General features: G+C 33.5%; 3 protein-coding genes across 4 annotated transcripts; 2 read left to right on the forward strand and 1 right to left on the reverse strand.

Moving 5' to 3' along the window:
* Nucleotides 1-16,665: 16,665 nt before the first annotated feature.
* Nucleotides 16,666-17,433, forward strand: LOC108733276 (E3 ubiquitin-protein ligase TRIM33-like). The gene is made up of 3 exons (XM_018464370.2): nt 16,666-16,706; nt 16,768-16,963; nt 17,193-17,433. Exons 1-3 carry the CDS (start codon nt 16,695-16,697, stop codon nt 17,336-17,338), a joined length of 354 nt encoding a protein of 117 aa, XP_018319872.1. The 5' UTR covers nt 16,666-16,694; the 3' UTR covers nt 17,339-17,433.
* A 2,058-nt stretch (nt 17,434-19,491) lies between these two features.
* Nucleotides 19,492-20,317, reverse strand: LOC108733248 (cuticle protein 16.5-like). 2 transcript variants are annotated; one of them, XM_018464338.1, is made up of 3 exons: nt 20,239-20,317; nt 19,952-20,156; nt 19,492-19,712 (listed from the first exon to the last, which is right to left on the reverse strand). In XM_018464338.1, exons 1-3 carry the CDS (start codon nt 20,248-20,250, stop codon nt 19,591-19,593), a joined length of 339 nt encoding a protein of 112 aa, XP_018319840.1. In that variant the 5' UTR covers nt 20,251-20,317; the 3' UTR covers nt 19,492-19,590. The 2 variants fall into 2 exon arrangements, with proteins under 2 accessions (XP_018319840.1, XP_018319839.1); XM_018464337.1 differs by having other exon boundaries at nt 19,492-19,715.
* A 3,050-nt stretch (nt 20,318-23,367) lies between these two features.
* LOC112906329 lies at nt 23,368-25,726 on the forward strand. The gene is made up of 5 exons (XM_025980255.1): nt 23,368-23,478; nt 23,585-23,726; nt 24,151-24,243; nt 25,482-25,565; nt 25,598-25,726. The coding sequence occupies exons 1-5, from the start codon at nt 23,467-23,469 to the stop codon at nt 25,612-25,614; spliced, it is 348 nt and encodes a 115-aa protein (XP_025836040.1). The 5' UTR covers nt 23,368-23,466; the 3' UTR covers nt 25,615-25,726.

A 25,726-nucleotide genomic window follows, 5' to 3' on the forward strand; every position in this document is an offset into this window, starting at 1 on the left:
AACAGGAACATTTTTTTTTTTATAAACAAAGCAACGACAAGGAAATAATTGTATTCTCATTTTAACCCTTGAATACATTCATAGAATTTTATTATGATTTTTTTTCAAATTTCTTGTAAAAAGACCACATCTCCCTCTCTGTGTGCAGGTTCCTAGACCCATCTCACCTGAACACCAGTTATTGCGAAGGTCTTATCCTTTTATGCATTTAAACTTACTTTCAAAACTGTTTACAATTGTGTCAGTTGCACGATCCTGTGCATACAAATAGTATATGCCAAAATGACCATGGATTGAATGGATTTAAAGTGAATAATTCGAGAATAACAGACAAGTGTTTAGGTTTGTGGAAACAAAATCTTACGAGTATAATAAAAATATGTGCTTTTCGTGGAACATATGATAAGTGAACTTGACTTGATAGAAGACATCATCCATGATGGTAAGTTAAGAAAGGAGAATATTTCATAATGTCTTTCACTATACTGTGTAAATATTATCTGAATATAAAATCAATACAAAAACGTAACACTGTCACGATCGCGCTCTTTAAATGGAAATTAATATAATGACGTAATAGTAAAATATAAAAAGTAATGGGGGGTTTTTGAAAGAGAAATCATTCACTTACTCCAACTAAAGGAGGTTATTTATGATATTTAAATTTTCTATAAAGTATGGACTTATTACTTCCAATCACATTTTGTTTTTCTGAACAATTTGTTGCTATTTTAAAACATAAAGCATAACAACAAATTTGAGTCACTTTTATAAACTAATTATACTGTAAATGTTGAGTGCATATATACGACTAACTTTAATACGACTTTAAAGAACGGAGACAATTCAGGAGTTTTTAATTTCATCGTACGATTTTATTTGTTATAGAAATATGTGATGTACGATTCAAACAACTTATTATTTAAAGAATTGTATATTTGTGAATTTTATTTTTAATCATGCCAACATCTTATCAAACATTCCAAGCAATACATAATTTCTAATGTGAGCAATGACGAACTCACCTCTAAAAGAATTCAAAGAAATATTCTCAATGATCCTCAAAAGATTTATATTTCAAGGCTAGGATATTTGCCACTCTCGATGAGGTGATTATTTAGTAGTAAATATCTGTAACTTGTAACATTTTCAACATCTTCTGCTATTTCGATCGTCAACCATTGCAGTAATTAATATAACCTTCATGAACCCACCTAATCTTTCTAGACAATTTTTTCTTGAAATAACTACTTATTATTTTTATGCTGATACGATGGTTTTAAAAATTTTAGTTATTTGACTGATTACAATCCGCTACTAATTGAGATGCAAAAATGTTTGAAATAAAAACAAAATGCATCATAACAATAAGGTCAGAAAAATGTAAATGACAGGCGACTGCCTGAAGAAGGAAAGAAATGAGAAATCTAGAGGAAAGTAAAACGAAATTACGTTCGCTGTAAAAACTCCTTTTTTTTTATATAGAAACCTTGAGTGCAAACTCTACATGTTTTAGTATAAATAATTCTGTGGTGGATCCAAGAAATTCCGAAAGTTACAGAAAAAGTGAGGCAATCATTACTTATCAATAAAAAAGCAATAAATAAAACAGTAAGATGGAGGTAACATTTCAGATTTGCATTCCTGACAGTGTGCCTTCCAATGAAAGTAATAAAGAACAAAGGCAAATGACAGAAATTAACCTTATGACGATAAGTTGAAAATATACCCGAAAAACGAACTTAAAAACTTGAAAGAATTGCAGTTTAAAGATGAAGGAAGTGAGAGAAAATGCAGTGTGAAAGCAGTGAGAAGGAATACGTCATGGACTACATTCGACGAGGAAACAGCGTTAACATAGCTACTCCAAGATATCTTCACCATGAAATTAGTGCTACGATATGCAGAATAAAGATGGTTCAAATGGATTCTTGCAGAGGAAGATTGGTAACTCAGCAAAAGTATTTAAGTACTGCGTAACTCGCAAAGCATTGATGAAGGTCATCCTGAGGCACGCACCACCTGAGAATATGAAGTAGGTATATACGAACATTGAGTACAAACTCTACATGTTTTATTATAAATAATTGTGTGGTGGATCCAAGAAATTCCGAAAGCTACAGAAAAAGTGAAGCATTCATTACATTCTGATTCATCAATAAAACAATCAATAAATAAAACAGTAAGATGGAGGTAACATACTAGATTTGCATTATTGATAATTTGCCTCCCAATTAAAGTAATAAAGGCCAAAGGCAAATGACAGAAATTGACATTATAACGATAAGTTGAAAACACACCCGAACGACGAACATAGACACTTGAAAAAATTGCAGTCTGAAAATGAAGGAAGTGAGAGAAAATGCAGTGTGAAAGCAGTGAGAAAAAATACGTCATGAACTACATTCGAGGAGGAAACAGCGTTAATATAGTAAGTCCAAGATATCTTTACCACGAAATTGGTGCTACGATATGCAGAATAACGATGACTCAAATGGATTCTCCCAGAGGAAGATTGGTAGCTCAATAAGAGTATTTAACCACTGTATAACTCGCAAAGCATTGATAAATGTCATCCTGAGGCACGCACCCCCTGAGAATATGAAATTGGTGCCGTTCCACGTGAAAACTCCTTTTTTATTTATATACGAACTTTGAGTAGAAACTGCACATGTTTTATTATAAATAATTCAGTGGTGGATCCAAGAATTCAAAAAGCTTCCGAAAAATATCTTCTAATAGGTTAGTACCCCTTCGTACCTGAGAAGGTGCCCCACCACTATCTCACATATTTCTTATTGACAACGAGGGATAAAGTAATTTAAACAAACACCTTGAGCTATCTTTTCATATAAATAATAAAGTAATACAAGTCCAACAAATGCAACTTAAAGTATTCGACAATGATGTATACAATTGCCATGTTTGATAAACATTTTGTCTTTTTTATAGACTTAACCTAATACCGTTAGAAAACATTACTAATATAAGCCATAATAGTAAATTACAAGCAATAGAAATAAAAGAACTATCTAGCTACATATACTATGCTTTATCAGTATTCCGGAATATTAAAAGGCTAACAATTGGAGGCACTCTAAAGTGCATCTCGTGATAGCACCACAACGTAAGGGATGTAAAAAGTAAGCCCAAAAAGTACCCCTGTTAACGAGCCGTCAGTGATTGAGAACAGTTGCCGCGTTATCGCAAGCGTCAACTGACGAAACAGTCATACCTATTAGTGACCTTCGCAACAGCTGATACGTGGACAAGTCAATTGTACGTAATGATTAGTAATAATTCACATGCAGAATATGGGGACATGGTGGTCATATATGGACGGTGCAATCGAAATGCACTAGCTGTATCACGCGAATGTGCGTCATCATTATCATTGCCAGAGCGGTTGGCGCTTTCGTTAAGTTCATTACTTTCATGTTTATGTGTATCACTGAGTTGTACGAGACGGCTCATTTTACTTCTTTTTCACATACTTTCATCTTCCTTAATTTTTCCGGAATACTGATCAGACATAGTTTAGGTATATGTAACAACGGGATAAGAAATAAAATACGGAAATTGGGACGAAGTTCATTCGCAACTTTGCCTACAATTTAGTTGTCGTAGTGAGTTATCATTGCTAAATTGATCCATTGGAATTATATGGCAAAAGAAGAGAAACAGAAAAGTGTTGAAATTCCAAAACCATTTAATTTCTCATAGATAGAAAGTATGATAAATTATTTTATTATTTTCTTTTTATATGAGACCCTTTATATTTTGGTGCATTTTTGTATTCCCTTAGTAAGTACTAACCAACTTCGAAATGCTTTTACATTTTTAAAAAATTCTGTAAAACCTGTCATGTTTAATACTATAATGTAATAAGGCGATATTTTTGTTGTAACGAAAAGCAATAAAATTTATTTATATATCTGTTTAAAATGCTAGTTTGGTAATAATATGGTTAATTTATGGCATAATAATTTCAAATAAAAAATGTGAACTGCATTTGCGTTTCACTAATTGAAATATTGAAGTGTTATGTGGCAAGGATGAGAAGCTGTACATCAGGATAGGTGCTGTTATGCACGAAGGCCTTAAGTTATGTTATTGTAAGAATGGGAAAACCTTAGCTGCCAAAGTGCTACGCCCCAGTTTACGTTACATTTATGGTGAAAAATATTTCCCTGATTAGATTATGTAGTAGAAACACTGTGGAAATGATTCGATTAAGTTACGATAGTTATGTTTGCAGTGAAAAGTGATGCGGCTTTCTCCTCTGAGGGTATGACTTTTTGGAATATCTAATCAATGGGCAAAACTACCTATTGACGCTTTTAACAGAATAATGGTAGAGGAGGTAAGATGTCTTTAGTTAGGATGTCCATTGCTAAGTGGAATAGTACCTATTGGGATTAATGCTGACCCCTACTGACTTCTACATTAATCTCAAACAATTTGTTCACTCCTGCGCGACTTCTAACGCTTACATTAATTGATATTTTATACACTTTTGAGAAGAATCTTTGGTACAGTTTGGATTCTCATATTACACGAATGCATCTTCATGGTCTGCAAACCCAAGGTGTAAGTTGTCAAGGTTAGAACTTAGATTTTCCTTGAGAACTCCAAATTTTGCTACAATAAAAACGAACCGGTTTTACCAATATTTCTACCACGGCTGAAAGGCGACAATTTAAAATTTCCCAAATTTTCAGAGTAAATAAGATTAGTGTAATATTTTTACAATTTCTGCACATGCTAACATTACCGTTATTTTTATAAAACGACACAAGAAAACACCCTTATGGTTTTTCGTTTTAATAAACTACAGCTTATTTTCTAACAAATAACCTAGTAAGAAGGGGAAAATACTTCAGTTGTCCATAATTAGTATTTCTACCCTTTATATCAACTCGATATTTTATCTTCATATACAGGGTGCTTCTGAAATAAGTAGCAAGCTTTGGAGGGTGTTCACTAGATGAAATAGGGAATCGCATGGTAAGTGAAGCAACTTGGTTAAGGACGAAAGTTACAATTTGAAGCTGGTTCTGGCCGTGAATTGACAACGTTTAGAGAAAAGCAACTACATCGATGAAAAATGTAAAAAGAGGCGATTGTGGAACGACTTATAACGACCAATAAAGTACATATCTACTACACGTAATAATCTTCCATCATGTCCATTGCGATGACAATTAATTAAATAACTACTTTTTTCATCGTTGATAATATGCAGTACTATTTAAAATATAATTGGACATGGTGTTAAGAACACAAAATAGAAAAGAAATACTCGTACAACATGGATACTGCAGCTGATGAAATGCGGCATTGCAATGTCGCATTTCCCTGTGTGATCCTACCAGGGCCGGACTGGCCCTTGATTGCACTTTCAAATACGATTTTCAGACAACCGTTTACTTAATTTTCTTCTTTTATAGTGTCCTACCACCTGCACGCTTGTTACTTATTTTAAAAACACCCTGTTTAATCTAAACAAACAATGAAGATAGTTAACGTTTGCCATAACTTTTCAATAAAAGTTGATTGTCCGTCGTGTAAAATAATGTTAAATCGAGGAAGCATTCACTTCTTATCACTACGTATTAAAATCGAAATTAGATCTCAAGCCACCTTTAGGGTTCTATATCTCCCCCCGTTGAGCAGCGGGACCCTGACATTGGACAAGAGCAGCAATTACGAGTGATAAACACCAACCGTTCTATTGCTTATGGTTCTCATATGCCCTACATAGATGCAGGTCCTCTCCGGAATTTTTCATGAATATCGACGATAGTAATGTTAGCTGTGACCGAGAACGGTTTTAGGTCTGCTCTTCCATTCGGAACCATTTTGTTGATGGGCTTGATTTTAAGACGGTTAGCACCACCAAATCGGAAAAATAATAGACACTGAAGACAGGCTTTACTTTTGCTGATGCATATTAAAAAACTGAGTGAAGGTAGTAGTGGTACAGTGATACCTCAGCGAAATCCGGTTACATAGCTTAAGGATAAATGCGATGCACAAACTCTCGATAAATAAAAACCAACGGTGACCACCTAGGCAAAGTTTCAGGAAGCCAGTTGAAGTTCCTCGTTTTTAAAAGGCCGTTCCTCGACTCGTACGATCTTAGAGAGCCGAATAAGAACCAGGTGGTCAAGAATAAAAAGTCATGTGGAGAAGAAGACGGTGGACGACGATGATGTTTTCATAGTATCTGCACACATATCGGTGAAGGGTTAAGTCGCTGTCGAAAGGCACTTCCACATACTATTGCAGTTGCCACTAAAAAGAAGAGAGATCGCAAAACCACCGATTCTAATGACTCTTTAAAAGCTTCCGAAGCGGACGGAAAACTCATTCACCGCATCTGTACAGAAAGAAAAGTCGTCGACATTAAAGTCGAAATGGCGGATCTTGTTAAAGTGACAAGAACTCGTCGGCTATTTCAGTTTATAAGCAGAAGTATAGGTAACGTCGATGTGGCACTGGTAAAGATTAGGCACACGCACGAGACCCTTCGTAAAGAGAAAAGCAGAGATTTCTTTCACATATCAGAAACATTGACAACATTTCCGAAGAGGAGATAAATATGGCAATCCGAAAAACCTAGGGGTAGATAAGGAGGAACTATGATGAATCGAAAGTCTAGGGGAGCTCCTACAGGAGGTTCTTAAATTCTTTAAAACCACATTAGAAGAAACGAATGGAAATAGACTGGAGCTTCTCTCCACTAATAAGAGAGTAAATAACCAGTTAAGTGTTGCCGATGCTTGGAGTTTGGGCATTTCGCTGCCTCCTTGAGTGCCTAAAATGCCAGGATCACGAAACATGCACTTTGTCAATCAACTGGTACAACAATGATTCATATGATCAACATGCAGATAGCATAAAATGAACGGTATTTTGGGTTCTGGTTGTAAAGGTAATAAAAAGCAACAGTTAGGAAGAATTATACAGCACAGTACCTCTAAAGGCCTCAAAACTAAATTTTAATAACCGTTGGCCTGTCATGGAGCTCTAGAACAGACGTTAGCGGAAAGTAGATGCGGGGTGACTCGTGTCGGTGCCCAATGTAAGATACTTGCTCCATCATGAGGGGTAGGACAAAGCTATCGTCACACATGTCCATTACAGACATGATGATGTACATTTTACACAATAAAAGACCTTTAATAAAATACAGAACTCTTGCTTTTTATGAGTGCGGCAATTTGTGGATAAGTTTGTCAAGTTATAGAAGGACTAAGGCATGATACACTCAATGAAAATTCCACACACTGTTTCTATGCAAGTTGACTACTCTGAATTTATCATCATAGACTGATTAAAAAATACCCAATCTAAAAACTAGGTCCGTCATTATCACATTGCTAGATATAATGTATTTGTTTCGAATTATTGTTACAGTTTCGAAACTGTTTGTGAAAGTTACAGCATAACATAGGTTCACCAGTAAATGACTACTTACACGCCTTAACAGCAACAACAGTTATAAGCTGAGATTAAGAGAGATACATGTATTAAAAAGACCAAAAATGCACATTCAGTATCTTCTTTAATATGCATGGTATTCATGCAGATTTTGTCGGGTTACAATCCTAGGCATGCCTTTATCGCTTGCAGGTACATTTAGAGCGACCTGAATTACTCAGAATAAGAAAAAAGCTCATAGACATATACCCCAGAAAAAACAGAAAAACAATTCAGGGTTACAGTCCTATACAATTACCGTTAAGAAGTTCAAGATTTACCTAATAAGGCCAGAAAAGGGGGGGTTACGCTAGTTGCTATTAACAAAACGAAACCCTAAATTGTACAGAAAGGTACTTTAGTCTTAGACGGAAATACTCATTTTAGAACATCAGGTTTATTAAAACGAGGTTTAGTCAGTCATTACATTCTGATTCATCAATAAAGATCAATACATAAAACAGTAAGATGAAAGTAACATTCCAGATTTGCATTCCTGACAATGTGCCTTCCAAATGAAGAACAAAAGCAAATGACACAAACTGACCTTAAGACGATAAGTTGAAAGCACATCCGAAAGACGAATTTAAAGACTTGAAAAAATTGCAGTCTGAAGATGAAGGAGGTGAGAGAAAATGCAGTGAGAGGGCAGTGAGAAGAAAACCTCCAACAAACTGTCGAATTCAGCGAATACGTCATGGACTACATTCGAGGAGGAAATAGCGTTAACATATAGTAAGTCTAAGATATCTTCACCACGAAATTGGCCCTGCGATATGCAGAATAAGGATGACTCAAATGGATTCTCCCAGAGAAAGTAGATAGTAAACTCAAGGGAAGATTGGTAGCTTAGTAAGAGTATTTGACTACTGCGCAACTTGCCAAGCATTGATAAAAATCATCCTGAGACACGCACCACTTGAGAATATGGAGTTGATACCGTTCGACGTTATTTATATAGAAACTTTGAGTAGAAACTCTACATGTTTTAGTATAAATAATTCAGTGGTGGATTCAAGAAATTACGAAAGCTACAGATAAATATCTTCTAGTATGTTACTAGTATGCAATTTCCATGTTTGATAAACATTTTGTCTTACTAATAAGTCTAACATAACGTTCTGTTTTAAAAAAAACATTGTTAATATAAGTCATAAAAGCAAACTATATAAGCAATAGAAATGAAAGAACTATCTCATAGGAGTAGGAGGAGTCACATCAAGATCAGATTAGATCCAGTACAAAGCGTTATAGAACAAAACAGATTCAGGTGGTTTGGATATATCAATAGAACGAATAGACAAATGTAAATAAGGAAGATATGAGAAATCTAGTTAATACTGTTACCATATTTAGGTATTATCGAGATTATAAGAAGGCCGTCAGAAACAAACGAAAAGATTACAAAAGATGATTCCCTTATATCATATTGGTAAAAAGACCCTATGATAAAACAGTATAATAGACAAAATGGTGAAACGACAATACAAAAAAAGAATTACGGAAAAAAGAAATTATGGCCAGAATTTGGAATAAAGTGGAACTGAAAAGAGTAAAAGAAAATAAAAATGATCTCGCATAAAGCACTAATAGACGGCAATCAAAACGGAAACTTCCATATATAAATGGTAAACGATAAAAAATCGCAAACTTTCAATATGAAACGAAAATATGGAAGGAATAATTGAAAAATCTAAATGAAATAGAAAATAATGAAATATATAGATAAGATAAAAAACACGTTACGAAAATTTGGAATTCGGTATCAAATGAAATCCTACATATTAAAATAACTTCAATTAAATTAAAAATTAGAAGAATTAAAAACACAAAGATACCTGGACATAATATACTCATTTTGGACATGATAAAGTACCTACACGGGAATAAGTGAAGTTTTTTAACCTTGATATAACTAGGTACCAAAGAAAGCAGAACATTCAATATTGAAAGACTCGGAGGTAGTTATGATTTAACCAATTTATATGAAAGGTGATAAAATAATTCGTAGAGGAATTACTGCACTCAATCTTTCAATGAAATTATACGAAAAAATACTAGAATGTAAATGAAAAAATCATGAAATCACAATTAAATGACACTTCAGAAAAGGATACGACAAAAAATACCCACTAAAATGGATATACATTATACATATGACAAGTTAATGATAGTACATCTGAAAAAAATTGGACAATATTCAAATAGAGAAGTATCTCTTATCAGCAAGTATCTTTCAGAAACAGCTAAGAGTATGTGAACATCTACAAAACCGTACATAAAAACTAAAAGCGTTGCCTAAGAAACTTTACACCATTGGATAACCTGACGTAAGAACGAAATAATAAAAAATGCAACAGAATTGTTAAAAAAAAAATTTTAATCAGTTGAAATGTCAGAGTTCTGCTTTTTCTAGTAACGAAGAAAATCAAAAACTTAACGTTACTAACCTGTGGCAGTAACTGCGAAAAAATATATCACAACTATAGATACCTAATGTACGAATAAAAATTATGGTACGTGGGGTGAGGAAGATAAAGAAGTTGATGTCGGTTTAGCAAAAAATAATTAAATAGTGATGAATTTCGGTGTTAGGGAATAGCGAAACAGGGGAAATTGGACAAGTGAGACCCGTCAAGAAATTGTTTGCTCAGCGGGATTAATAATAGGGAAGTCTACCGAGAAATAAAAGGAAAAGTATACAAAATCATAAGTAGTTAAACAAATCCTACTGAACAGAAGTGAATTCTCAGTATTAAATAAAAATCGAGAAAGCATGCTTATGAAGCATAAACTTATGAAGAATATATTCTACTAAATAAAGGAATCACATAAGAAAATACAATATGTAACATGTGTGACAACAGCAACAATTTTTTCTCATTAATGGAGATGATTTATAGTAGATAGAAATTAAGAATGAATTTTCAGACTAATAGTTACACCTATTTTAGGAGAGATATGATAAAAGCAAGTAAGGCCTATATGTCCAATGACCGAAAACAGGCAAAGCAAGTTCGATTAGAAGATAAAAAATATAGGAAGAAACAGATCGATCCGAAATAAATTGGAACGATAATATTGAGAAGGCATTAAATAAAAAGGAGAAAACGATTGAAAACATTAACATTGGTCAATAATAGAGAGACAAAAGAGAAAAATAATAAAATGCAAAGAATAGAATCTCAAACTATGTACCATTTATAGTGGAGGAGTCATTTTAGGGCCTTTTTGTAAAGCCCATACCATCAGGTCATATTTAAACTTGAATATCAGCCACTATCCGTAGAAACTCGCTAATGGTTAAACCATAAATATATTAGATGTGTATAATTCGTGTTTCTATCGTTAAAAAGTCAAAATTAAGAATAGTAACCCGTATGGGCTGTGGATATTCAGGCCTTGGGTTGAGACTAGTTTCAACCTCAAGACCACTACTAACAGAAACCTTCCAATAATTGAACCACAAATAGCAGATATGGGTTCAGTTTTAGTTATTGTGAAATAATTGTACCATTGCACTGCAGAATTTTTGTTGTTCATTTTTTAGTACATTCAGTACTTTCTTTAATATGCATAGCATTCATGCAGATTTTGTCAGGTTACAATCCTAAGCACGCTTTTGTCGTTTGCAAGTAAATTTAAGGCGACCTGAATTTCTCAAAATACAAACAAAAGCTCATAGACATACAACCCGAGAAAAACACAAAAGAGAAAAATCATAAAATGCAAAGAATAGAATCTCGAACTATATTCCAGTATATGGTGGAGGGGTCATTTTAAGGCCTCTCTATAATACCCATACCATCAGGTCGTAATCTAACCTAAATACCAGCTACTATCAACAGAAACTCTGTAATAGTTAAACCACAAATATATCAGATGTGTATAATTGGCCTTGGGTTGAGACTAGTTTCAACCTCAAGACCAGTTACTACTAACAGAAATCTGCTAATAGTTGAACCACAACTAGTAAATATGGATTCAGTGTTAGTTATTGTAAAATAATTGTACCATTGCACTGCAGAATTTTTATTGTTCACTTTTTAGTACATTCAGTACCTTCTTTAATATGCACGGCATCCATGCAGATGTTGTCATGTTACAATCCTAGGCATGCTTTTGTCGCTTGCAGGTAGATTTAGAGCGACCTGAATTACTCAAAATAAGGACAAAAACTCATAAACATATAACCCATGAAAAAAACAGAAAAACGATTAAAACGAAAGGGTAACTCAGTCCTACACAATTACCGTTACGAAGTTCAACATTTACCTAATAAGGTCAGAAAAGTGTGGGTTACGCTAGTTGCTTTTAAAAAAATTAAACCCTAAATTGTACAGAATGGACTTAAGTCTTAGACAAATAGAGTGAAACGGAAATACTCATTTCAGAACGTCAGGTTTATCAAAACGAGACTGAGGAGGCCTATATTTAATGGGTAAAAACATTCAATGCAAATTCGATTAGAAGAAGTAAGAAGTAGGAAGAAAGAGATCGACCAGACGTAATTTGATGCGATAATATTGAAAGGGCATTAAATAAAAAGGAGAAAACGATTGAAAACATTAACATTGGTCAATAATAGAGAGACAAAAGAGAAAAATAATAAAATGCAAAGAATACAGCCTCGAATTATGTTCCACTATATGGTGGAGGGGTGATTTGAGGGGCTTTTTATAATACCCATACCATCAGGTCATATTTTAACTTTAATACCAGCTACTATCAGCAGAAACTCGCTTATAGTTAAACCACAAATATATTCGATATGTATAATTCAAGTTTCAATCGTTAGAAAGTCAAAATTAAGATTAGTAACCCTGTTGAGCTGTAGATATTCACGCCTTGGGTTGAGATTAGTTTCAACCTCAAGACCAGTTACTACTAACAAAAATTTGCTAATAGTTGAACCACAAATAGTAGATATGGGTTCAGTTTTAATGATTGAAAAATAATTGCACCATTGCACTGCAGGCAGAATTTTTATTGTTCCCTTTTTAGTACATTCAGTACCTTCTTTAATATGCACGGCATTCATGCAGATTTTATAATGTTACAATCCTAGGCATGCTTTTGTCGCTAGCAAATAGATTTAGAGCGACCTGAATTACCCAAAATATGAACAAAAGCTCATAAACATATAACCAATGTAAAAACAGAAAAACGATTAAAACGAAAGGGTAACAGAGCTCTATACAGTTACTGTTACGAAGTTCAAGATTTACCTAACAAGGCCAGAAGAGGGAGAGTTACGCTAGTTGCCATCAACAAAATGAAACCCTAAATTGTACAAAAAGGTACTTAAGTCTTAGACAAAAAAAAGTGGGACGGAAATACTCATTTCAGAACGTCAGGTTTATCAAAACGAGACTGAGGAGGCCTATGTTTACTGAGCAAAAACATTCAATGCAAATTCGACTAGAAGAAGTACGAAGTAGGAAGAAAGAGATCGACCAGACGTAATTTGATACGATAATATTGAAAAGGCATTAAATAAAAAGGAGAAAACGATTGAAAACATTAACATTGGTCAATAATAGAGACAAAAGAGAAAAATAATAAAATGCAAAGAATACAGCCTCGAACTATGTTCCACTATATGGTGGAGGGGTGATTTTAGGGACCTTTTATAATACCCACGGCATCAAGTGGTATTTTAACCTCAATACCACCTACTATCAGCAGAAACTCGCTAATAGTTAAACCATAAATATATTAGATGTGTATAATTCGAGTTTTAATCGTTAGAAAGTCAAAATTAAGATTAGTAACCCTGTTGAGCTGTAGATATTCACGCCTTGGGTTGAGATTAGTTTCAACCCCAAGACCACTACTAACAGAAATCTTCCAATAGTTGAACCACAAATAGCAGATATGGGTTCAGTTTTAGTTATTGTAAAATAATTGTAATTTTTATTGTTCACTTTTTAGTACATTCAGCACTTTCTTTAATATGCATGGTATTCATGTAGATTTTGTCATGTTACAAATCTAGGCATGCTTTTGTCGCTTGCAGGTAGATTTAGAGCAACCTGAATTACTCAAAATATGAACAAAAGCTCATAAACATATAACCCACAAGAAACAGAAAAACGATTTAGGGTAACAGGGAGGGTTACGCTAGTTGCTATTAACAAAATGAAGCCCTAAATTATACAGAAAGGTACTGTAGTCTTAGATGAAACGAGTGAGACGGAAGTACTCATTTCAGAACGTTAGGTTTATCAAAACGAGACTAAGAGACCTATGTTCAATGAGCAAGAACATTGAAAGCAAATTCGATTATAAGAGGTAAGAAGTAGATAGAAAGAGATCGACCAGAGATAATTTGATGCGATAAAATTGAAAAGACATTAAATAAAAAGGAGAAAACGAGTGAAAAAATTAACATTGGTTAATAATAGACAAAAAAAAAAATAATGAAATGCAAAGAATACAATCTCGAACTGTTCCATTTCATGGTGGAAGGTCAATTATGATATCCTTACCAACAGGTCGTATTTTTACCTCAAAACCAGCTACAATCAGCACAAACTCACTAATAGTTAAATCACAAATATATGAGATATGTATAATTCGAGTTTCAATCGTTAAAAAGTCAAAATTAAGGTTAGTAACTCGGTTGGGCTGTGGATATTCAGGCCTTGGGTTGAGACTAGTTTCAACCCCAAGACCAGTTACTACTAAGAGAAATCTTCCAATAGTTGAATCACAAATAGCAGATATGGGTTCAGTTTTAGTTAGTTTTAGTAAAATAATTGTACCATTGCACTGCACAAATAGATAGTTTTTGCGTTTTAATTGTGGCAAAATTTTTGTACAGTAGCATTCTACAATCATTGCTGTTCCTTTTTTTGTTAGATGCCTCAGATAATAACTCGGTGATCTGCTCAATTTCTATATATTGCTATATAGACAATATCATAATGAACTTTTTGGAGAAAAATTAGAATCAGTAACTCAGTTGGGTACTAAATATTCAGGTCTTGGGTTAAGAATAGTTTTAACCTCAAGACCAGCTAGTACACAATATTAAAAGCATATATGTAGCAAAAGGCAGAAGAGAATCAACGAAGTCCATTTCTCCCTTCCAGTAGTAGGTATTTAGTTGCTCTATTAGTAAAAATTGCATTTTCTCTCGAAGAAGTACTGAATGAACAGATATTTTTCGATTAGCGTAACTTCTCTTAGGCGGTGTAGACTGTAGAGTGTAGAATATAGGAACTGAAACAATAAATAAATATAAATTAAAGAAAACAAATGCAAAGTTAAGAAGATATAAGCTACCTTTGCCGTAAAAAAAATCTTTCTTGAGTACGTGTATAATAAGCACTATTATAATTTTACAACATCAATTTTAACACTTTTTTATTAACGAGGCACTTACAAATATTATTTGCAATAATTACAAAAAGTATACACTTTCCTAATTAACTAGAGAGATCAGGAAAATAGTGAACGGTTATTATATAATTTAATATAACCAAATTAATCCGAATTATACACGAATAAAAAAATATACACGGACAATCTACGACACAACACATTGATGCATCGCCGCACTGGTTATACATTTTGAGTTTTGAACGTCACAGAATTGCGATAGCTACTGCACGAAGCACTAATGACGCGTAAAAATTTGCGCAGGTGAATCACATTGGAGATCTGCGACACTTCGCGAGATTTGTTTCGTAATTTAACCAATCGCGTAGCTACCTTTAATCCCCGCCCGGCAAAATGAAAATTATGTGGATTTTGCTTCGTGAAAGTTCCATCGCCTGATCACTACTCTAAGTAAAATCGCACACATTGAAACAGAGCAATTGAAATGGAAAAAAGGACAAATCTGACTACACCAACAAGAGTTAAAAATAGTACATCTAAGTAAATTAATTTACCTAATGGATGAATTGCGTGAATGTCTTGGATCAAGTAATCCAAAGCAATTTTATAGTAATTCATTTATGAATTGCTCTTAATATTATTCTTTTAGTGTTATAAATTAAATGTAGATTACGTTGAATTAAGAAAGTCAATAGTTAAGTACAGAATACAGCTACATGAATTACCGAAATTCACATTGAAACGATTCCTATGAGGAAATATTTTTCATGTTAAAGAAATAATTATCAAATAAATATTAGTCTATAGACGATTTACTTTAGCTAAGAGAACATATTTCTTTAAATTATATATTTTTTTTCTGTTCTACTAAATACATATGTAATCTAATATGATTTAAAACAATTGAGTCAATTACTGTTTTCCTTATATTCCATCAAACAATTGCTTGACAATATTGCCAGGCTTTACCTGGATTAAGCAATTTTTTCTAGAAAATAGTATTTTTTTTCTCTTAAATTATAATTTGTAGAAAATGTTTCTAGTAAATAATACCAACATGCTATGACTATTTTATAAAATTTAAAAGATCAGAACAGAAACTAACTTACAAAATAGAATACGGCTAATATGAATAATATATGTAAATGTACCTACTAACTACGTAATGTTATTTTGCACTATTGATTAATTTTTAATTTACCAGTGATTAGAGAGCTTGATCTAATCCAAAAAAATATATAATAGCATTTCTTATTGTAAGAGTTTATATAATCGATTTAATTTTCAGTACATTCAATCTTGAGTAAATTGGACCGGTGTAATTATTTTGTTTTCATTATTGTATTCACATGTGATAATCATGCCTTTATATGTTTAATTAAATGTATAATGATTATAAACGCGATAACATATTAAAACAAAAAACGACTAAATCTCTATCAAAAAAGAAATAAGACGTAATGTAGCATAACACAAGAAGCGTTACACAGAGCAGCTAATTAAAATATCATCCAGATATTTTCATAATTGTACATATGTATATGAAGATTCACATATTATGGTAACATAAATAACAATAAAATATATTCCAGAAGTAAATCTCAGAAGTACAACGACAAGAATCAATTTTAAATTTTCCTTTTCCTATTATATTGAGCAATATGGGTGTATCACACTGTTTTGCAATTTAAATTGATTAAACTATTTTATTCGTTTATTGTCTTCCTATTTCTTTGCAGCATTGTCAAACTCAAAATCAACTTTTCTTTGAAGGTTAGTGACTTTTTGAAGTACTATAAATACATTTGGTTTTGAACAAAATAATCATTCCAGTTTCCAGTGGCTAACATTGATAAACAAAAATGAACTCAATAGTAAGTTGTTTCTTTTTTGATTAGGATTATTTTTTAAAAGATATTATGTATACGTAAACAGATTGCCATTTTCTTCTGCGTTGCTATTGCAACTGCTTCGTGCTCCGTTTTTGGGTATGCCGGACCTTTGGATGGAGGTGCAGTATTGAAAGGACCATCTGCTGGAGCTACTGTCGTTGGGCCATCTGGAACAATTTCTGCTGCTGCGGACTCTGGTGCTGCTGGAGTTGCTCCAAGTTTTGTCGGGGCTGGTCCAGGTGATTATCCCTGTTACTCCTATTTATTCACTGATAATTTTCAAAAATCAGGGAACTAAAGTAAGGTCTATTGATTAGATATTAACCACTAAAGTAAAGTATTGTTCACCCTCTTTTCTTGAAATCATCAGGATTTGCATTACATTGATATTTATGATAATTTTTTTTGCTGATAAGCATGTGACTCCTAACCGTAATAAGGTTTTATATACTATTGTTTTTTTTTCAGTTGTTGCCCCCGTTCCAGCCGTTGTTCCACCTCCACCTGTAGCACCTGCAGGTCCTGTAGTTGTTGAAGCTAGAGCGGCTCCTTGGGCTGCCCCAGGAGTATGGGGTGCAGTTCCATGGGCACCCGCTGTGAGGGGTATTTGGTAAAAACTTAACAAAGTGTAATACCACATACTACAACATGTAAATTAAAAAATGGGAGTGTCTTTCGGTTGTCAATAAATAAAATATTTCCAGTGAAACTGTATTTTTTATTTCTATGTTGGGAGATATTGAGGAGGGACCTTATTTACTCAAATTCCAAAAACTCCTATATTTCGGGCAATTTGAAATTCTTTTACCATGACAATAATTAGTAATATAATAATAGATAACAGCTGTAGACATTACGTGTTGAAACTCCATGTCAACGTTAGAATCAAAGTCCATCAACGACCACAGGTAGCTCCCCAGGTTTTGACATAGCATCAGGTCTTTATTTTTGTTATTTTGATCTTCCTATAATCATCATCATCATAAGGTAGTCAGTCCTAAGATTGGTTGGATTCACATCTCCACTCTTTCCTATCCTGGGCATTTCCCTAAAGCTAGAGCAACCCACATCCTTAACTATTTGCGAACAGTAATCTAATCTAGGTCTACGTTTACCACTCCTAACTTCCGTTTCTGTCTAATATGTCTTTGACTAGACCTTCATGTCTAAGGTGTCACACTAACCTATCTCGCCTAATTATTATTGAATTCCATACAGTCCTTTGTTTACTTACTCTTTTCAATGCCTCTTTATTTTTAACATTCTCTATCCATCTCTATCTATTTTACTATTAATTACACAATGCTATTAAAATGTATAAATTGTTATACAATACTTTATACGAATTTGAAAAAAATTTTTTTTTACTTATTATACAGTACTTGGTAGTACATTTCGCCTATAATGTTATAAATATGGTATAATTTTATATATACCCTAGGGAATATATGTAAATGTGATCGTAATTGTTTTTTTGACTGACGCGTTTTTTATTATATTTGGTCTGACGAACCTGTAAGAAAAGAGCGAATATAAAGAGAGGAGACGAAAAATTAGAAAAAGTGACTGATTTTAGTTATTTAGGAAGTCAGAACTGAAAGAGTAGTAGGGATATAAAGCAGAGGATAGCGCAGGGTCGAGTCACCTTCAATAAAAAGAAGTCACTTCTATGTTCGCGAACGGTTAATTTAGAAATTCTAAAAAGATTGTTAAAGGTGTATGTTTGGAGCACAGCCCTCCTCGGCGGAAAATAAAAGATTAAAAGCGTTCGTAATGTGGTGTTATAGGCGAATGATGCGGATATCGTAGATAGATAAGGTTAGAAATGAAGAGATATTAGAAAGAATAGGAGAACAGAAAACTATGGAAGTCAATAAGAAATAGGCGAAATAGGTTGATAGGACACCTTCTCAGGCATGAAAGTCTAGTGACAGGCATATTAGAGACGGAAACAGGAGTTAAGAGGAGTAGAAACAGACCTGGATTAGATTACTGTTCACAAATAGTTAAGGATGTGGGATGTTCTTTGTTTTTAGGGAAATGCGAAGACTAGCTCAGGATAGGAAAGAATGGAGGTGCGTGGCCAACCAGTCTTAGGACTGACGACCTTATGATGATGATGAACCTGTAGATCAACTCGAGGAACTACCGGCGGTTTTGGTAAAAGTGGTTGACTGTGGTTGCATACATGCACCTTGTGTTTTCAATGTTTGCAATTATGTGGTATCCATTATGTTGTGGATATCACTGTGAAGTTAATTAAAAAAATAGCTTCATATGGTACACAGAAACATGTCTGTCGTAACTCTTCAAAAATTTGATTTCTCGTTCATATTTCGACTATTGGTTTTTGTACTTCCATAACTCATCTGTATATCACATTGCTGCTACTAATTGTCAGAAATTTTTAAAGGAATCGAATCTAAAACTATTAAACATCCTTCGTACTGTCCAAGATTAACGACGTTTGACTTTGAAGTATCTCTCTATGTTATACTTCGAATAAAAGGTCGACTATTCCATTTGATGAGAAATTATTGGCTGCTTTTGAAGATCAATGCAATCTTATACTAAAGCAAATTTGGGAGAAGTGATTTGATGAGTGTTTTAGTCGTATGAAGAGGTGTGAAATGATTTTCAGAAACTTTAATAAATAAGCTTATACGAAAATAATTAAGGGACAACCTATGTACCTATATTGTGGTGAAATTTGTTTTTTCTTGTTCTTTATTTAGCTCTGCAGCTTACAGAATAATTTTAAACATCGTATTTAGGGAAATTGACTTTATTACAATTATTTCATCATATTTACACCAATTGATTTGTACATCTTATTCACAAAACTCTGTTTCTTTATACGTATTCCTTACCAAATGGTTCTAACGGCAGCTGGTGCCCACGGAGCTGCACCCCAAGCAGCCCAAGGTGCGGTTCTTGCTTCAACAACGGCTGGTCCAGCGGGTAATACAGCTGGGGCTGGGGCAACAACTACTAAAAGAGAAATCGTAGAATAACCAACGGCAAACAATCTACTATTGCTGTTTTATGCGGTTCACGGAAGTTTAATACTCAAGTAAAAAAAAAGCTGTGCTATAATATTTCTTTGTTTTACAAAAAAATAAAACTTTATCGTAAAAATTAATAATTTTACGTGAAATAAATTGATTCGTGTGAATATTAAGGGCCAAATCAACTAAAATAAGAATAGGAAAGAATCCGTTTCTTACATGGAGCAGCAGCATAAGCGGCAGCTACACCTGGAGCAGCTCCAACGGCACCGGAATCTGAAGCAGCTGTAATTGTTCCTGATGGTCCAGAAACAGTGGCTCCAGCGGATGGTCCTTTAAGTCCAACACCTCCATACAACGGACCAGCGTATCCAAGAACTGAACACGATGCTGCTGCGATAGCAACGCAGAAAAATGAAATTATCTGAAAATCAAAAGAAAAAAATTCGTATCTAAACACTATTTACCAAAACTGGTAACCGAATTTTACGGAATAAAATAATTACCAATGAGTTCATGATGAATTATGTGTTTTGGTTGACGGCTTCAGACCAGTATGAAACTTATGGACCTCTGAAAAGCAATTTATAGTAAATCTATAGGGACACTATGCAACCTTCAATGAATTAATTTGAATTTTGACAATATTACGTTATTACATAAACCTACATCACACCCAACCTTTGTTTTTTTATTGTTGTTATCTTAATGTTAACATTTCGTTACTTAGAAAAACGTTTTGTCGTCGAAAACTAATACGGATCTCTTGGCGGCAGCGACATTGCCCTTGGCTATTGTTACGTAAAAACAGTAGGTATAGTTCAACGAATTAATTTTCTGATCTAATTAAAGAAACATAAATAAATAATTGATGGGCTAGCAAAAATAACCGTCTCCATTCTACCAGTATACTACATACAGTGATAAATGAATTTTTTCATTCTTTTTATCACAGTTTATTAATTGTTTTTTTTTTTTTGGAAAATCATAATTCTATGCGAAATAATTTACGATACATAGTTATTTATTAAATAGCAATTATTGAAGAAAATATTTATTTACTTGAAAAGTTTGTTGCTTTTACATACAATAACATACGTTTTTCAATAATAAATAATAAAATTATTGATTATTTGATTATTAGCAATAGTAAAATCCATCCGATGAAGAAACATTTTCGAAATCGATATCCACGGTATTTAAATAAGTTTGTAAAAAACGAATGAAAATATCTTGCAGTTCGATTCTGATAAATTTGTTTTAGTACTTCATGAATAACGTGTCGAACATGTAGGCAGTCGAACCTTGCAATTATTTTTGCGATAACTTTTAATGTGGTCACCTGATAAAAATTTATGTCCAATCCAGTTTTCAAGCTTCCTGCATAATTTGTTCAATTAAATTGTATATGAAGGTGTTAAAATAATTGTTCTAAAATGAGTTGAAAAGCAATAAAGGAAATTGATCATGACTAAAGATTTTAAAATCTATAATAAACCAGAATTGGAATTAAAATAATTATTGTAAATTATACGTCTTGTTTCAAAGAAGCAGCAGGAGCACTGCAATCAGTGAATGGCTACAACTTAAAACTAGTAAAAACGTTTTATTTTCGTCATCATAAGGTTGTCAGTCCTAAGACTGGTTGAACACGCACCTCCACTCTTTCCTATCCTGAGCTCATCTTCGCTTATCCCTAAAACTAAAACATCCCACATCCTTAACTATTTGCGAACAGTAATCTAATCTTGTTCTACCTCTACCCCTTGTAACTCCCGTTTCTACCTCTGGCTAATACGTCTCTGAATAGACCTTTATGACTGAGGTGTCCTACCAACCTATCTCGCCTATTTTTTATTGACTTCAATAGAACCCTCTGTTTTCCTACTCTTTCTAATACCCCTTGATTTCTAACCTTCTCTATCCACGATATCCTCATCATTCGCCTGTAACACCACATTTTAAACGCCTCTAACCTTTTCTTTTCTGCCGCGCCCACCGCTTATGTTTCGCACCCGTACAGCGCTACGCTCCAAACATACATCTTTAACAATATTTTATCCCATATTTAATAAAGCTTCTTATTTTGTTAATAAAGAAAAGAAGCCATTAGATTACCGCAACCCGACTAAAAAAAATTCTCAATTCAAAAAAAAATTTTTCTCTTTGCGACTCGTAACTATTTTTTTTTTTTTAAGTAAAAGGGTAAATTGTTTGTCATTTGCAATCCTTTGAGAGAAGCATCGATGAAACAAACAATTGTACGATACTGTTGTATCCCGCGACTACGTCGCGTTATTAAATTGGGCTGTACACGCTTACTTCCAAGCAAGTAAACCACTATGTAATTTTTGAAAACAAAGCTTATTTCTTATTACTTACACTTAACTTACTGTTTACTTAACGCCTAACTGAAAATAAGAAATGGAAAAGATGTAGAAAACTTAGATGTTACAAAAATAGAATTAGAATTGGAACGCCTGAAATCCTTTTTTTTCTTTATGATTTCGTGGAAGAGGGCAATCTTCAAAAGACACCCAGCCCTCCGTACGACTGGGTAGTGTCGAATTCCCGGGGAAAAAGTCCTCCGACGTACCGACTAAAACTCCTCTATCTCAAGCTGTTCTAGGACCAATTAAGGTTCTCTTCAGCCGGTGTGATTATGCTAGTGTTACGGTTTGAGTAGTTGAGGTGTATGTGTGTGTGTGTGTTTGTTGGGGAGGTTGTCTTAGTAGTCTACGAAATTGTCGTGAAGGTCTGGAGTGATTACCAATAGTTGTTGAAATAACTTGAAATCTGGTACCTGTCCCTTTTGTAGAGACGCTAGCGAAAGCGCCATATTGGTTGTTATATGGAATATTTGATGATAACCTAAAGAGATGTATGACTAAACGCTTATTTAAATAATAATTAACATGTGGAATATAACTATACAAATGACCCGGATTTTCTAAAATTCCACACAAAATTATGTAAATCGTGTTATGCTTTTTGAATAAATTCCTCCTGAAAATGTTTGTAAACAATACTTACCACGCCCGCGTGCAATTACAGCTATCATCTCCTAAAATAGAAGTTGCTTTTGTGAAGGACGCATTTTTTTTTGTTTGGAAATTTCATGTGAATTTCTATTGACAAAATGTTTCAATTCTAATAAATAGACCTACAAATAGGAAAACGATTAGAAAATATTTTATCAGATCTAAAAACAACTATTCTTAACAATTTTCTTTACGCGTTTATTGAATTACTGATTTTTTGTCATTTTTGGAGGTCTCATTCATTTCTTATCATATATATTCTAGAAAAATATACATTCTAATATTGTTAGAAATCGTTTGAGTAAAACAACAAAAAAATATCAACCGGTAACGATAAATATGAACTTTTGTAAATGGCTCAGGTCTATTTTTCGCTTTTATGCACTATTTCCTAATCGTATCGTTAATCGTAATTTTGATGTGTTTAATGGATAGGTGACCATTTCTTTACTGCAAGTCTCAAGGCCTTATTACCTACCAAAGAATGACAATCAAGAGCATGATCTCACTCGGGGTACTTTAACGTTAGGACACAGATGAATTTCGTCATTTTACGCAATTGCAGCAGGGTATATATCAACTTTCTTTGAAGGTTACTTGCTGGTTTCGTGAATATAAATTGGACCCGCTTAAAGTTGTCATCATTGTAGTGTTCAGTGGCTGAACAGACATTAAGACAAAAATTGATTCAAAATGAAAATGCTGGTAATTATGATTAATATTATTATTTTTATTTTTTCATCTGATGATAATAAATAATCTAATAGTTTATTAAACAAATATAAATAACGTTTCTTATATTCACTTATAGATAGTTGCTTTCTTCTGCTCCATGGTGTCTATTGCTGTTGATGGTGCACTTGTGAAGGGTGCAACTTTGTCAAGCACCGTTATAAGACCGGATGGAAGCGGCGTCTCTTCATCTGCTGATAGCGGTTCTGTAGGAGGTCCAGGTAATTTCCTAATAAGTTTAGCATTGAAAGTTCAAAAATGCATTCAATTATGATTTCTAATTCTTCTTTGCATCATATGATCATATCCAATCCTTAGTCAATTTTCATATTTCCTTAAAACTAGGAAATCCCGTATTTCTAACTTTTTGTGAAGAGTAATCTAATTTAAGTCTACCTCTACTCCTCTCAACTCCTATTCCTACTTTTAATAAAATTATCTTCCATGTCTTAGAAGGTGCTCTGTAATCCTATTTCTCATTTTCCTTGCTGACTTTTTCTAATATCTCCCCGTTCTCTTATCCGTGGCATTTTCATTATCCGCTTCACTTCATATCCTAAACACTTCTAACTTTTTCTTTTTCATTAAATTATATAGCTTTTTAATGATTTTACTCCATGATTACTATTGCTGTTGATGGTGCAGTTGTTAAGGGTTCAACTTTATCAAGCACCGTTATAAGACCTGATGGAAGCGGCGTCTCTTCATTTGCTGATAGCGGTTCTGTAGGAGTACCAGGTAATTTCCTAATAAGTTTAGCATTTAAAGTTCAAAAATGCATTTAATCATAATTTCTAATTCTTCTTTGCATCATATGATCATATCCCATCCTTAGTCAATTTTCGTATTTCCCTAAAACTAGGAAATCCCATATTTCTAACTTTTTGTGAAGAGTAATCTAATTTAGGTCTACCTCTACTCCTCTCAACTCCTATTCCTACTTTTAATAAAATTACCTTTCATGTCTTAGAAGGTGTTCCATATCCTAAACACTTCTAACTTTTTCTTTTTCATTAAATTATATAGCGTTTTAATGATAAAGTCTATCCAATATAAGAAGAATCAACAAATGAATGTATGTAAGATACTATTAAACAAAAAGAAATAGCAAATTCTGCGTTCCTCTAAATGGTAAATTAACTCCATAAGTAAAGCTTTAAAGTAGATAATTGCATGTTTTTAAATGTTATTGATGATCGTATTTCTATTGTTATAGGTATTGCACTGCACTGATATTAATATAGTGCGTTCAATAATAATATTTCGTTAACATTCATTTTTCATAGTTTTTCATGCCTTTCCAAGGGTGTTTAGGCTTCGTTTCTTATTTGTAATCGTTTTCATTTTTCGTCGTTTGCTAATAACTACATTGAGACTACATATATTGCAACTTCTTGCCACATCAGATCCTTCACGTTTCTTTGTGTTGTATTATAAAAATACGTTTCTCTCGTCCACCTTGCGTCACTTTTAAAGACAAATTAATGCGTTTAAAGGAACTTGACCGTGAATTCAAAAACAATGTCAGACCGGTTCAATCATCGGACAGTTGAAAACAAAAGTGACTTGCATCATGTCAGTGCACGAACTCAACATAATATTTATTAAAGTTATATGGGCAAATACACAGCGGCAAACACAGCGCAACCCATTATTACGACTTAATTTATTACAAAAATGTTTATTCGATACACATGAGATTTCTGTAATCCTGAAACAATTCTCAATTTACTATCGAAAGTAAATGTTTACTATCGCCTCCCAAGTAGCTATCTACACCTACCAAATAATGGCAATAGAGAATATTCTGTTTATTTGGTGTTTTGTCAAATACATGTAGATCGCATTGGAATAATAATAACTTTTGATTTCTATTCATGCAGTTGATCCTCTTCATCTTTATAATATAAAATTAAAAAGAACCTTGCTAAAAATTTGCATTCATTAACTACTCTATTATTTTTATTGTCATGTAGCTTCTCTATCATCGCACATAATTCCTGCTACTGCAGTTGCCCCACTTCCTCTTGCGTATGCAGCCCCAGCTGTATACGCTCATGCACCAGTTGTACCTGCCCCTGCTCCAGCACCCGTTGGAACGATTATTGAAGGACCATCTGGAAGGATAGCTGTCAGATCTAGCTGGTAAATGGGGCTCATTGAACTACCTCCATTGACTGTGTAGCTCATTTTTTTTTATTAATAAAAGTTTTCGTAAAAA

Source organism: Agrilus planipennis, unplaced genomic scaffold (assembly GCF_000699045.2).
Source record: "Agrilus planipennis isolate EAB-ADULT unplaced genomic scaffold, Apla_2.0 scaffold76, whole genome shotgun sequence".
Taxonomy (NCBI): Eukaryota; Metazoa; Arthropoda; class Insecta; order Coleoptera; family Buprestidae; genus Agrilus; species Agrilus planipennis.